Source organism: Haliotis rufescens, unplaced genomic scaffold (assembly GCF_023055435.1).
Source record: "Haliotis rufescens isolate VD_foot unplaced genomic scaffold, xgHalRufe1.0.p SCAF_4, whole genome shotgun sequence".
Lineage (NCBI taxonomy): Eukaryota > Metazoa > Mollusca > Gastropoda > Lepetellida > Haliotidae > Haliotis > Haliotis rufescens.
Genome location: NW_025964112.1, coordinates 45,198,564 through 45,215,005, shown reverse-complemented (window position 1 = coordinate 45,215,005; position 16,442 = coordinate 45,198,564). Strand labels below are relative to the sequence as shown.

General features: G+C 40.5%; 1 protein-coding gene across 1 annotated transcript; it reads left to right on the top strand.

Annotated features, from left to right (window-relative positions):
- The first annotated feature begins 267 nt into the window (after window positions 1–267).
- Window positions 268–15,780, top strand: LOC125372268. Its single transcript, XM_048381581.1, has 2 exons — window positions 268–753; window positions 15,568–15,780. The coding sequence occupies exons 1-2, from the start codon at window positions 286–288 to the stop codon at window positions 15,778–15,780; spliced, it is 681 nt and encodes a 226-aa protein (XP_048237538.1). The 5' UTR covers window positions 268–285.
- Window positions 15,781–16,442: the final 662 nt, after the last annotated feature.

Genomic DNA, 16,442 nt, shown 5'->3' with positions numbered 1-16,442 from the left:
ATACGATGACGATGCATCATCAAAGTCAGCGAGCCTGACCATCCGAACCCGCGAGTCGCCTAGAAGGCCTATTCTACCCCGGATCTTAAGGATGAATTTGCCCAGTTGTTTTATGCACAACGCTGAAATCCTTTTCTTGGTGTGCCCTGTCATAATATGGTGGGAATATTGTTTTATGCGGAACAAAACGTTCACTTTTTAAGGTCTAGATACTTATAGTTCCTGTTTTATGTTTAGACGTGCCAGTCGTGGACCCGGCGTTACTCGTACGCCCTACCGCTTGAGATGATCTATAGTACCCCGATGTTCACCTGGAACCCATTCGGCATAAACTTCTGGAAAAGGGGGACACAGGCTAAAGACCCCAAAAGGGTGGGAGGCCAAACGCCCGAGACGGCATACAACGATTCCAGCTATGCCAACTTCTACCACACGCCTGCTGGGTTGTTCTCGGGCAAAGAAGTGTCCACGGATCCTGCTGACACCACCAAGAGCAATGTTGGAGTGCTGGACAAACACGGGAATGTGCAGCGGGTGGCGGCTTCGGGCACTAGGATCGTCCTTCCCAATATCCCGGGGGTAGGGAAAATCAGGATGCCGTACCCCATCGTGCCAGTCCATATGGAGGGGTCTGGTGTGTGGAAGGAGCTTGACGCTCTCAAGGACATGTTAATGGACATACAAAAGTACAAGGGACTTTTTCATCATCATCCAACCCTCACCGACTCCAGCAACGGCACTCAATCCTCTGAGGTCAGATAACATTACCTCAAATATTGCCAAAAATGTTTACAACGATAATGCATCATGCAGGTGTTGTAGAATATAGGAGCTTTAGGATACAGGTGATGGTGTAAGCTGTTTTGAATTCTTGCATTAACATAAGTTATAAAAAGAGTCGTTTAGATGAAAAACGAACTTAAATACCACGTGATACCGTTTATTGTTTTCGGCTCGTTCAGTCGTCCGAGGAGCTGCAATTCATCGTGCAGAGTAGCGTCCCTTACTAGAACCAGGATCTGCTATCTTGACTATGATCCTCGATAAATCACACGACACGACACGACACGCCGGGTTTCACCAAATATAAGTGGAAAGACTTACTGGCTTTCCTCCAACGTGAAGCTGACAAGCCGTGCTGTAACTGAAATCATGTTCAAATCTCACTCACACTGAGTGGCGGTAGGGTAGCCTTGTGGTTAAAGCGTTCGATCGTGATATCAAAGGCCCGGGTTCGATTCCCAACATGGGTACAATGTTGGTGTTACCTCAACGTGATATCGCTGGCTAAAATTGGAGTAAAACCATACTTTTTCACTCTCTTACATGCAGGCTTTGTAAAAGGAAATCCCATATTAGTGAGTGAGTGAGTTAATATTTAACGTCACATCGGCAATATTTCAGCCATATCGTGACGAGAATTAATACATTAATAACAAATAAGTATATATAATTTATAAAAAACCTGTCAGCAAAGGACAGTACAATAACTAGAATATCACAGAGTGTATTAAAACTAGTTGAGGAACATATAAAAGCAGAAAGAATTAACAACACAATATAAAAATGGGCTAGAGATCGTCAGTAACTAAAGGGAGAACACCATACCAGGGACCATGGGGACTTACAGTGCCTTTGCTTCCTGCATGGACCCTGGCTGGATTTATATCAGTCCTTCAGTCACTGGCGATAGTTGACCAGTTAAGCCTTAGATTAAAATGACAAAAATACTACGTTTTAAAATTCTGGTATGCATAACAATACATTGAATGATGTGGGACTTACATACCCTCTTAGGGGGACAATAATTTTACGCTACTTCAACCCCCCTCGAGGGTACAGCCACTAACAATCTAAGTTATATATTAGCACTACCAATATATAAAAACATATTATGTACATCAAAATTTATGTATTAAATCAATTTCCTTTAAAAAGTGCAATACTAAATGAGAATTAACTTGACTAAAAAGGTCCTTGACTGTTTTGACACTATAATATTTATCCCTTGTGATGGAAAAATCAATACAATCAAGCAGGACATGCTTGACTGTGATTCTTTCATCACAAGGGATGCAAAACGGAGGATCCTCACCTTTTAAAAGATATTCATTTGTATATCTTGAATGGCCAATACGACATCGTCTTAGAATGACCTCTTCAAATCTGGACTGACAGCCCAAGTAGGTGTAACCGATATTTGGTATAATTTCATGTAATTTATTGATACCTACTTGGGTGTCCCACTTCTGTTGCATAAGATCTCTGATGTAAGATCGAATCATGGGTTTAAAATCAGTGTATGGGATCAGAAGTGGTGTCACAGATTTGTTGAGGGCTGCTTTTGCAGCAGCATCGGCCATTGTGTTACCAATGATACCAACATGGCTTGGTAACCAACAAAAGACGATGTCATATTGGCCAGTAGCAAGATCATTAAATAATTCGAGAATTTCGATTAAAAGTGGATGTTTGGATGACATATTTTTAATCGCCTGAAGGCATGAAAGAGAATCTGAAAACAGTATGAATTATTTATGTTTAGCTTGATTACTGATATATTTAAGTGCTGTAAAAATGGCGTTTGCTTCTGCAGTGAATATGGAACTGTTATCAGGTAAACGTGAAGATATTGTTCTGGATCCAATGACAGTGGCACTAGCAACTGCGCCACCATCCTTGGATCCATCTGTAAATATAGATCTATAAGTGTCGTAAGTGTTTCTTAGTTGAAGGTATTCTTGTTGGTAAATTAATTGGTTTGTAGCTGATTTCTTTAATTTTGTTAATGTAAGGTCAACCTCTGGCCGTACCATTTGCCAAGGAGGTGTTGAAAACAGTTGAGTTGGAGCTATATCTTGCAGTTGAATATTGGAAGCAAACAAGGCAGACTGGATTCTGATTCCGAGTGGTGGAACAAGAGATGACTTTTTATTGTAAATATCTTGGTAAAGAGGATTGAAGACGCAATTAAAAGCTGGATTGGACTGATTAGAATATAATTTAGTGACATATTGTAAAGATAATTTTAGACGGCGGTGTTTAAGAGAAGGTTCATCCGCTTCTACATATAGACTGTGAATTGGAGACGTCCTGAAGGCACCAAGGCAAAGCCTCAGGCCCTGATGATGTATCGTATCAAGTTTTTTTAAATTACTTTTACAGGCTCCACCATAGACGATGGAGCCATAATCAAGTTTTGAACGGATGAGTGACCTGTATAAGTGTAAGAGAGTTGTTTGATCCCCTCCCCACTTTGAATTAGAAACAACTTTCAATAGATCGAGTGCCTTCAGGCATTTAGCTTTTAGGTATTTAATATGCGGGAGGAAAGTTAAGTGATGATCAAAAATAAGTCCCAAGAACTTGGCTTCCTTAACAACTTTGATAGGGGAGCCATTCAGAAATAGTTCAGGGTCCTTATGCGGTTTATATTTTCGGCAGAAATGTATGCAATTAGTTTTTGATTTGGAAAATTTAAACCCGTTTTCTAGACACCACTTGTTAATTTTATTAAGACATAATTGTAATTGCCTTTCAATTGTGTGCATATTTTTACCCCGGCAAGATAGATTAAAATCATCCATAAAAAGTGATCCATCAACTGAATCATTTAAAACTTTTGACAAACTGTTAATTTTTATACTGAATAAAGTGACAGACAAAATACTGCCTTGTGGGACACCCTGATCCTGATTATAATGATCAGACAGGGTTGTACCCACTCGGACTTGAAATTGCCTGTCTGTTAAAAACTGGGATATAAAATGAGGCAGACGGCCTCGTAATCCAAAATCATGAAGATCTTTTAAAATACCATGTTTCCATGTTGTATCGTATGCTTTTTCTAAATCGAAAAAGATCGATACAGCATGTTGTCTATTTACAATGGAATTTTTAACGAATGATTCTAAACGCACTAAGTGATCGATAGTACTTCTGTTCTTCCGGAAACCGCATTGTATATTGGTAAGAAGATTATTTGTTTCCAAGTACCACACTAATCGATTATTTACCATCCGTTCCATAGTTTTACAAACGCAGCTAGTGAGAGATATAGGTCGGTAATTTGATGGATCAGAATGATCCCGCCCAGGTTTGGGTATTGGTATAACAATGGCATTATGCCATGAAGTTGGAAACGTCCCAGATGTCCAAATATCATCGAATATATTTAACATAGTTTCAAGGCATGATTCGGGCAAGTGTTTCAGTAGCTGATAATGAATATTATCAGCGCCTGCTGCTGTATCATGAGCTTGCCCTAAGGCAGTATATAGCTCATGTAGTGAAAATACCTCATTGTAATCTTCACCATTATCAGATGTAAAATTTACTTTTTTCTTCTCCTGTTGGAGCTGATATTTTTGAAATACAGGAGCGTAATTAGTTGAAGAAGAATGATGAGATAAAGTTTCACCAATGCTATTGGCAATGGCAGATTTATCAGTTAACAAAGTATCACCATCCTTCAGATGGTTAACTGTAGAATTTGATCCCTTGCCTTTGATCTTTTTGATCATGTTCCATACCTTGGACATAGGGGTACGGGAGTTAATTTTGGAGACATAAGTCTGCCAGGATTGACGTTTATTTTGCTTAAATAGACGTCTTGCCTTGGCATTTGAAATTTTAACAGTATTTAAATTATGGACAGTGGGATGTTTACGGAAGTACTTCTCCGCCTTCTTACGACATTTCCTAGCTTGTTTGCAATTAGCATCAAACCATGGTTTACGAACACGTGGGTTGATCGAGGACTTAGGTATGGATTCATTAGCAATTTCATTCAGTTGATCTGAAAACAACTGAATTGGGTCAGTAACATTCTGAAAAGAAGTAGGTTGTAATTTATCTTTGCATAAAGATTGAAATAAAAGCCAATCAGCCTTCACAAAATTCCATCGAGGTGAAGGTGGATCAACAGCTGGATTAATGGGCTTAAGCACCGTGGGGAAATGGTCACTCCCACATAGGTCATCATGGACGGACCATGAGAATTCATTTAACAAAACTGAATCCGTCAAAGACAGATCTAATGATGAATACGTACCAGTTGCAGGGTGTAAGTAAGTGTCGGAGTCATCATTAAAGATGCAAAGGTCATTATCAGAAACAAAATCCTCAATCACTTTTCCCTTTTGATTAATGGTGGAACTTCCCCATAAAGGATTATGCCCATTTAGATCACCCATGATGACACAGGGCTTTGGGAGCTGGTCGTATAGTTTTTGTAGATCATTACGCTGAAGATTTGAAGATGGAGGAATGTATAAGGAGCAAAGTGTGAAGGCAATATGCAGTGTTAGTCTAACTGCAACTGCTTGCAGAGTCGAGTCAAGCGGAACAGGACTGTGAACAACGCCCCGCCGCACTAAAATAGAAGCACCTCCAGTAGCTTTATCTCCTTGAGGAGAGAAGGAATGATATGAACTATAGTGCTTTAAATCAAACTTATCTGTATTTTTAAGGTACGTCTCTTGTAAAGAAATTGCTGATGTATTTAAATCACTTGTTAATAACTGCAGTTCATGAAAATTATGCCTAAGTCCTTTGCAATTCCATTGCATTATATTAGACAATTGAGTCATGGTGGCTCAATTGGAGATCGCTCGCGTGAATGTGAGGAGGAACTACTCCTCCGCCTGTCCTGTGAGGACAGAGTAACCTCCATGTCCAGAGGCCCAAAAGAGTTCTGTAAAGGAACCTCTGAAGGTGAAGGGACGATTGGTAGTTGTTTTTTCTTCAATTTCTTTTTTTCTTTATTTGACAATTTGACAATGACTGGTTGATTGACTGATGTTTGAGATTGATTCTCAGCCTGAATCTCAGTCTGAGAGCCTGAACTAGATAGACTGATGGTAGGAATATCCTGACTGAAGTGAACTGTCGCAGCTGGTTGGTCTGACTTGACCCATGTCAAGTCAGTCTGACACGAAATAGTTGAAGACGCAACAGAGCGAGTGACTGCAGCGGAGTAGGAAATAGTAGAGGGAGTAGTGGTCTGATTTTTGAATATTTTTTTTGCATCCAAGTAGGATATGTTTCGTTCGCATTTCAGTTTCATAATTTGTGATTCCATTTGCCACACAGGGCATGATTTGGAGGAAGCAACATGTGGTCCAGAACAGTTAGCGCACTTCAAATCCTTCTCACAGTCAGTGCTATCATGGCTGTCACCACACCGATGACATGCCACAGAGCTATGACAGGACTTTGATCCATGACCAAAACGTTGACACTTGTAGCATCGGAGCGGATTGGGGACATACACATCCACTCCGATACTGAAATACCCTGCTTTTATTGACTGCGGGAGGGTTGTACGGGCAAACGTCAGAAGATACGTATTTGTGTTTGTGATGACACCGTCCTTCTTGAATGTGAAGCGTCTAACTGCAGTTACAGCCTGGTCTCCCAACTCTGTAGTGATTTCGTCTTCAGACATGGAGCCCTGTCACGAACAATGCCTCGACAAGAATTTAATGTTCTGTGCTCAGACACAGCAACCTCAATATTTGCAAATGTAGAGATAGATAAAAGATTGAGAGATTGCTGTCTCCGAGCACACTCCACCAGAAGCGAACCACTACGGAGACGGGTAACGTTCTTCACCTCACCGCAAATCCCAGAAACAGCCTTAGAAATAGCAAAAGGATTGAGTTTGATGGGAAGGTTATCAGCAGCCTCAATAACCAGGAATCTAGCCCAGGTATCAATATTTTGAGCAATACTTCCAGGTGAAATATCGATTTCTTCTAATCTTCTCTTTTTTTCATTTCGAGATGAACCAGATTGTTGTTGAGCCATGATGAAAGAAAATTATTCAGCACCCCTGCTCCCCACCCGCCACCGAGTGTCACCAGGGACAGTGTTATGTTGCATCGGATATCCAGGATGCAAACACCAGGGATACAGGGATGTTATACTCCAGAGTGAGTGAGTTTAAGTTTAACGTCACATCGGCAGTATTTCAGCCATATCGTGACGAAACAAAATTTGATATGAACAATATATATTAAACTATATAAAATTCTGCTGACAAAGAGCAGTACAATAACTAGAACATCACAGAATTTCGTAAAACTAGTTTGAGAACAAGTAAAACTTGAGAACTAACTAATCATTTAACAACACATTATAAAAACAGGCTATAGATCGCCACCAACTGAAGGTTGATCACCGCGCTGGGGACCATGGGGACTTACAGTACTTTTGCTACCTGCATGGACCCCAGTCGGATTTACATCATCCCTTCAGTTGTTGACGACGAGTGACAAATTTAGCCAAACAGTAAAATAACACATATACTACTATTAAAAGCGTGGAAGAAATAAATATACCTTGAAAGATGTGGTCTTACATACCCTCAAAGGGGGACAATAATTTTACACTACTTTAACCCCCTTCGAGGATATAGCCACTAACAATCTCAGTTATTGATTAGTTCAACCAATTATAAGATGCATTTATTTATTTACAAAACAGAACAATCAAAACTTATGGAGCAATTCAATTTCCTTTAAAAAAGCAATAATTAAATGAGAACTAATAGTGTTAAAAAGATCCTTCATAGATTTAACCTTGAAATAGTTATCCCTTGTGATGGAAAAATCAACACAGTCAAGCAGGACATGCCTGACTGTGATTCTTTCATCACAAGGGATGCAGAATGGAGGATCTTCACCTTTTAAAATATATTCATGAGTGTAACGGGAATGACCAATACGACATCGTCTTAAAATGACCTCTTCAAATCTGGACTGACAACCCAAGTAGGTATAACCGATATTTGCTTTTATTGCATGTAATTTATTTATACCAACTTGGGTGTCCCACTTCTTCTGCATTAGATCTTTGATGTAAGATCTAATGACAGGTTTATAATCACTGTATGGTATCAGAAGTGGTGTCACAGATTTGTTGAGTGCTGCTTTTGCAGCAGCATCAGCCAGTGTGTTACCAACAATTCCAACATGACTGGGTAACCAACAAAAGACGATGTCATATTGGCCAGTCGCAAGGTTATTATGTAGTTCTATGATATCGAGTAAAATGGGATGCTGACACGAATTATTTCTAATAGCCTGAAGACAGGACAAGGAGTCTGAAAATATAATGAATTCTTTATGTTTAGATTGTTTATTTATATATTGTAAAGCAGTTAATATTGCTTTTGATTCAGCTGTAAAAATTGAAGATTCATCCGGTAATCTAGTTGATATAGTTCTGGATCCAATGACGGTGGCGCTGGCAACAGCATCACCGTCCTTGGATCCATCAGTAAAAATAGATTTATAAGTATCATAGTCACACCTTAACTGATTGTATTCTTGTTGATATTGTAATTGATTAGTGTCAGACTTCTTTAGTTTAGATAAGGTAATATCCACCTGTGGCTTTACCAATTGCCAAGGAGGAGACGAAAGCTGGCGGAAAGGAGATATAATTTCAAGTTTAATATCGGCAGCAGAAATGAAAGGTTTTATTCTTATTCCGAGAGGCGGAATAAGAGAGGACTTCTTACCGTACAGATCCTCATAAAGAGGATTAAATACACAACTGTATGCAGGGTTAGACTGATTAGAATATAATTTTGTGATGTACTGTAGACATAGTTTGATACGGCGTTGTTTCAGGGATGGCTCATCGGCCTCAACATATAGACTGTCAATCGGAGAAGTTCTGAAAGATCCAAGGCAAAGCCTCAGACCCTGATGATGTATGGGATCAAGTAATTTCAGATTACTTTTACAGGCTCCACCATAGATGATGGAGCCATAATCGAGCTTAGAACGGACAAGTGATCTATATAAGTGAAGGAGGGTCGTTTGATCACCTCCCCACTTGGAATTAGAAACAACCTTTAATAAATCTAGTGCCTTCAGACATTTAGCTTTCAAATATTTAATATGTGGTAAAAAGGTAAGATGATGATCAAAAATAATTCCTAAAAATTTAGCTTCTTTGACAACTTTAATTGGTGTTCCAGCTAGATGTAAATCGGGGTCCTTATGCGGTTTATATTTTCGACAGAAATGAATACAATTTGTTTTTGATTTAGAAAACTTGAATCCGTTCTGCTCTGCCCAAACATTGATTTTATTCAGACAAAGTTGCAATTGTCTCTCAATCGTGTGCATATTTTTACCTCGACATGATACATTAAAATCGTCAACAAACAAAAACCCGTCAATAGAGTCATTTAAAACCTTAGCTAAACTGTTAATTTTTATGCTAAACAACGTTACTGATAATATGCTACCTTGTGGGACACCTTGATCTTGATCGTAAAAATCAGACAAGGTGGATCCCACACGAACCTGGAAATTTCTATCTGTTAAAAATTGAGACACAAAATTTGGCAAACGCCCTCTCAAACCCATGTCATAAAGATCTTTTAAAATTCCATGTTTCCAGGTGGTATCATACGCTTTTTCTAGATCGAAAAATATTGATACCGCATGTTGTTTATTTATTAAAGCATTTTTCACAAATGTTTCCAGTCTAACCAAATGGTCAACTGTACTTCTATTTTTTCTAAAACCACATTGAATATTTGTTAAAAGATTATTAGTTTCTAAATACCATATAAGTCGGTTATTTACAATTCTTTCCATGGTCTTACAGACACAGCTAGTAAGCGATATCGGCCTATAATTGGAAGGATCAGTATGATCACGGCCCGGTTTTGGAATTGGAATAACGACGGCATTTCGCCAAGATGAAGGGAAATTCCCAGTTGTCCAGATGTGATCAAAAATAGTCAATAAAGTTTCTAAGCATGACTCGGGTAAATGTTTGAGTAACTGATAATGAATATTATCAGCACCCGTGGCAGTATCATGAGCTTGCCCAAGGGCGGTATGCAGCTCATGGACGGAGAAAACTTCGTTGTAATCCTCACCATTATTAGTATGAAAATTAATTTTCTTTTTTTCTTGTTGGTCTTTAAATTTTTGAAAATTCGGTGCATAATTTGATGAGGAAGAATGTTGAGCAAGAGTTTCTCCCAATTTATTCGCTATATCTCTTTTATCGGTTAATAATGTGTCACCCTCCTTAAGATGATGAACACTAGATTTTGAACCTTTGCCCTTAATCCTTTGTACCATATTCCAAACCTTAGATATTGGAGTACGGGAATTTATTTTCGAGACATAGCGTTGCCAAGATTGGCGTTTATTCTGTTTAAATGCTCGACGAGCTTTCGCATTTAACATTTTAAATTTATTTAAATTATGGACAGTAGGGTGGCGTCGAAAATATTTCTCTGCCTTTTTCCTCGCTTTTCTAGCCTGTTTACATTCGATGTTAAACCATGGTTTGCGTATATGTGGAATTGTAGAGGATTTAGGTATGCATTCATCAGCAATTTTATTTAACACGTCAGAAAAATCCTGAATAGGATCATTAGCATCAGTAAAACATTCGGGTTGTATTTTAGTTAGGCACATTGTTTGAAACAAAGACCAGTTTGCCTTTGTAAAATTCCATCTTGTAGAAGGTGGAACATCAGTCGGATTAACAGTTGATAGAATAGTTGGGAAGTGGTCACTTCCACAAAGATCATTATGGACAGACCAATCGAAATCGTTTAGAAGATTAGAATCAGTGAGGGACAAATCCAAAGAAGAGTAAGTGCCGCTTGCAGGATGCAGATACGTATGGGAGTCATCATTAAAGATACACAGATCATTATTAGATATAAAATCTTCAAGTATTTTACCTTTGGTATTTGTAGTTGTACCACCCCAGAGTGGGTTGTGGCCATTCAAATCACCCATGATTACACAGGGCTTAGGGAGCTGATCGTAGAGAGTCTGAAGATCAGACTGCTGGAGAGCTGATGACGGCGGAATATACAGAGAACACAATGTAAATGCAACGTGTAAAGTAAGTCGCACTGCAACGGCTTGCAGATTAGTGTTGAGAACAACAGGACTGTGTATAACATTCTGTCGCACAATGATTGAAGATCCTCCAGTGGCCTTATCCCCTGGAGGAGAAAACGAATGATACGCACTGAACTGACGTAAGTTAAAATTGTCTGTCTGCTTTAAATAGGTTTCTTGTAAGCAGAATGCTGATGGATTAAGATCCTGGACTAATAGATGTAGTTCATTAAAATTAGTCTTTAATCCTCTACAATTCCACTGTACTAAATTTGTTGAAGACACTATCTTTTAGGGGGATTGACTGGGGACCTACCCCTCACCTTCCTTGAGGGCGACAAGCTATGTGCCCTGTGATGGCTCATGTCGGACACATCCATGTCCTCAAGAGATCCGAACTTATTAAAAAGTTGGATCTGGTTATTAGCCCCCTTTGAGGCTCTTCCACTTTGATACTTTTTACTTTGTTCTGTTTTTGGTCTAGATTTGTACTGTGCATGTTGTTTGACAGGGATTTCTGATTTAGACTGTTCAGATACTTTAGGTGATGACGTCGACTGATCCTGAGATGAGTGAGTGAGTGAGTTATAATTTTACATCGCATCGGCAATATTGCAGCCATATCGCGATGAGAACAAATTGATTATATTAAAATTTCTGTCGTCAAAGGACAGTAAAACAGTAAGGTAATTATCACAGTGGAGACATAAAACTTACCTGAGCAATAGTAAAACAAAGACGTTTTCAATACAGTTATTAGAAAGTAAAACCTGGCTAGAGTGCACTGGCGACTAAAGCTAGACCACCTAACTGGGGATCATGGGGACTTACAGTGCTTTTGCTTCCTGCATGATTCCCAGCAGGATTTATGCCATCACTTTGGTCACGAGTGGTTGTATGAAATATTAACCAATATTAAAAAACAAAACACAATAAAGGAATTAAAACACTAGTTGATATTAATTACTTCAATATATATGGACTCACGTGCCACTGTCAGGGGACAATAATTTTACACTGCTTTAACCCCCACAGTGGCACTGCCTACATACATCTCAGTTGACAAAAATATCCAACTATTCTAAAACAATTCAAAATTTATCAAATATTAGTATTTCTTTTAAAAAACCGAGAATTAAATGAGCACTGATATTATAAAAAAGATCCGTTAAAGATGTTGAATGATAATATTTATCCCTTGTGAGAGAAAAATCAACACAGTCAAGCAAAACATGCTTGACTGTGATTCTCTCATCACAAGGGACACAGAACGGGGGATCCTCACCTTTTAAAAGATACTCGTGGGTATATCGACTGTGTCCAATACGACATCGTTGCAAAACAACTTCATCATGTCTTGAAGGGCAACCCAAGTAGGTATACCCTATTGATGGTTTTATAACATTAAGTTTGTTGATACCCACTTGGGTGTTCCACTTCTTTTGCATCAGATCATTGATGTAGCATCTAATTACTGGCTTGTAATCACTGTATGGTAAAAGTAGTGGCGTTACTGATTTGGAGAGGGCTGCCTTTGCAGCAGTATCAGCCATAGTGTTACCAGCGATGCCAACATGACTGGGCAACCAGCAAAAGACGATGTCGTATTGGGCAGTGGCGAGAACATTATTCAATTCTAAAATGTCAAGTATTAACGGATGATTTGAAGAACAATTATGTATTGCCTGAAGGCATGACAAGGAATCAGAAAAGATGATGAACTGTTGAGATGATTGGTTTTGAATGAAGTCCAAAGCTATAAGAATAGCATTGGCCTCAGCTGTAAAAATAGAGCTATTATCTGGGATTCTAGAAGACACCCTTTTAGATCCAATGACAGTAGCACTTGAAACCTTGCCACCATCCCTGGAGCCATCAGTAAAAATAGAGCGATGGGTATCATATTTTGACCGCAACTGGGCATATTCTTGTTGATAAATCAACTGGTTTGTATCAGCTTTTTTAAGGGTAGTTAGTGTCAGGTCTACCTCTGGTTTGACTAGTTGCCGATCCTGAGATGAAGCTGCAACTTCATCACAAGATGCCATTGACTTACTCAATACTGGTGATGTTTGAGAGCTGGAGTTCTCCTGTGGGTGTCTCATCTGGGCTGCTGCAGATAATAAAGTAGGACCAGATGTTTTGGTCCACGTATAATCGGTCTGGCAACCTGTGGAATGAGAGGTAACATGTTTGGTCTTGGAAACCTGCAGTGAAGCGGAAACAGCAGAAGCAAAAGATGGCCCTGGTTGTTCCTCAGCAAGAACAGCCTTCTTTGCTTCGAAAAAGGATATGTTTCGCTCAAATTTTACCCTTGAAATTTTTGATTGAAGTTTCCAAGTAGGACATTCCTTGGATGAAGACGGATGGTTACCAGCACAGTTGACACAGTGAGGAGTTTTGCTACAGAGGGCACTGTCTACGCATGTTCCAGCACATCTATGACATGCAGCTGGATCATGGCATGACTTTGAGCCATGTCCATACTTTTGACACTTGTAACATCTCAAAGGATTAGGGATAAAAGTATCCACCCTTAAACTGCAGTAACCAGCTTTAAGGGATTCTGGACGCAGTGGGAGACAGAATGTAAACAAATATGTGTTTGTTTTTATCACCTCATTATTTCTCTTTGCTGTAAAACGTTTGACAGCAGTTACTCCTTGGGAGTGTAACTCTGTCACGATTTCCAGTTCCGTCATATCAGAAAGGCATCGTCCCATATCACGAACGATGCCTTTACTACTGTTCAGTGACCTGTGAGGGGATACCTCCACAGGAACAGTAGCTAGTGATTTCGTCGAGAGAAGAATCTGTGACTGGATTTGTTTATTGCATTGGATCAGGAGAGAGCCAGATCGTAACTTTTTGATTTCCTTAACTTGGCCAACTAAACCTTCAATACCCTTTGATATAGCAAAGGGGTTAAGTTTAAGTGGATCACCATTTGGAGCATTCATCACTAGAAAACGAGACCATGCCTCAGGATTGACTAGAGGTTGAGGAGAATCTTCATCCCCAGAAGAGAGCGAATCATCTGATTCGTGTGAGCGTTTTTTGAGTGGGGGTGCCATGGTAGTTTTAAATGTGATTCGCCCTCCTAGCTCCCCACCCACCATGGAGTGTCTACATAGACGATGCCACACGTCTGTGGATCTCCAGCAGACGGCACCAGGGATACCAGGAGGGTATACTCAAGCAGAAGAACCGATCGAAGATCAATAAATCCACCGGATTGGCCCATGAGCCACCGCCTTCTGGCACTGGCATCTAGGCAAATTTTGAATTTATAAAGTATTGCAAAATTCAATAATCATGTATATTCAAACAATTCAATGACAGATATAAATTTCCAAGCCGGAATAGTGAGTGAGTGTGAGCAAAAAAAGTAAGGTGCTCAGGGCTTGGCATGACCAGCCGATTGATAAGACCGGGCCCATCTTACCACCCGTCTAGGCGAAGTAAGGGTCAAAGTGGTGTATTGGGCAAAGGAACACTATTCCTGGGACCAGTGCCCTCAACCACCAGACTCCCGTCCTCCGCCGACACAGGGACGCAACCCACGGCAAACGGGCTGCCCACTTTGGTCGCCTCCTACGACCAGCAATGGGGTGCTGTGGAAGTATTCTACCCCGGTTCCACACGGGGGAAGAGCTATTAGCGTTACCCAGCACTCACCACGAGGAGGTTGCTCTTCACGAGTGCCTTATACTCCAGAGAATATGACGCGAACAGCTGTATTTGTTTACCAACTCAATGCCAGACTGGTTCGGCCCATGACAAGAAATTGAAAACATACATTATTCGGAGGTCAACATCACCAGATTGGCCCATGAGCCACCGCCTTCTGGCGTAAGACTCTAGGCAAGTAATTCAATTCACACAAGTTATGGATGACCAAGACCAAAATATACATTACAATACAACACAGGTGTGCATAGACAATATTACGCACAGGGCCTGGCATGACCAGCCGATTGATAAGACCGGGCCCATCTTACCACCCGTCTAGGCGAAGTAAGGGTCGAAGTAGTGTGTTGGGCAAAGGAACACAGTTACAGGAACCAATGCCCTCAACTACCAGACTCCCGTCCTCCGCCGACACAGGGACGCAACCCACGGCAAACAGGTTGCCCATTTTAGTCGCCTCATACGACCAGCAATGGGAGGCTGTGGAAATATTCTGCCCCGGTTCCACACGGGGGAAGAGCGATTAGCGTTACCCAGCACTCACCACGAGGAGGTTGCTCTTCACGAGTGCCAAATCCCATATTAATCTCCAAGAAACGTGAGTGTATGAGTTTGGTTTAACGCCGGTTTGAACAGTATTCCAGTTATATTACGCCGCGTCAGCTTAATGTTGGAGGAAAGTCCGAAGTGATGCAGGTCTCAGACGTTTACCACTTTGGTGAAACCCACGAGGACAGGTATGGCGCTGACAAACCTGGAAACATAACCGTGTCGGACCGGGATTCGAACCCACTATCATAGGTTTCTGTCCCAGGGTCGCAATTCTGCACAGCTAATTGCGTGGCCTAAGACGACTGGGCCACCCCATGTCCTTCTAGAAGAAGAATTACATTCATTTGCAGTAACTTTGATAATATCTTAACTGTACCATTTTGAATATCAAGAATGGTGTTATATTTGTAAACGCCAATGTTTTATCCAGAAAACGCTACACCTGAGAACCGGCGTCGCAACCAGGACCCCTCCAGGTCCACACGTCCATGACATCTTCTTGTCCCCCGACGTTCAGGAGTCTATGAAACATGGAGAGCGCAAGACGATGGTCACAAGCGAAGCGAATCCAACCACAATGCTACCCCACTGTCCGGCAGGGTCACAAGATGCAATAATGCGTCTGACTGTGTGTTTTGTCTAACTCCGCTCTGAACAATATTATGCAAGCTTATTAATGGAGGAAAGGCTGTGCAAGTTATTTGAAGCAGACATGAGGAGAAGAAACCCCTCAAATGAAAACTATAACTGAAAACGGAAATTCAACCCTTTTAATAAACCCACAAGATATTTATAATAAACACATTATTTACAAATTGAACTTCCCTGGTATGGAAGTATGCACTTGGAAGTATAACCCTAGTAGGGCTCTGAAAACACTCAAGCTATGAGTAGGAGCATCTCGCGATGCGTCCTGCTCCTATCAGCCCTAAATCTCATCTGCCACGTTCAAGGAGTCACGTGTTACATTCTACCCGCCAAGGAGACATACGAATTCCTCGAAGTAGGTTACGTTCGGTCGATTCCGCGAAGCTGGTGCGTTCGAAAGATGTCCCGGTAACCTGTCCGAGAACACCTTCTGAACAAGACATTTGAAATTTGGTGAAGCCGAAAGGCACGGGCATGGCGTTGACAAACCAAGGATCAATCATCACACGAAGGGACTGTATTTTCCAAATTGATGCGTTTTAGGAAATGAACGTGTCATCAGAGGGCATATGACCAACGTTTGAAATGTACATATCATTTGCATTTATAACGCAGGTCAATCAAGTGTCTATTGGGCACATATGATTTCTTGTTTGT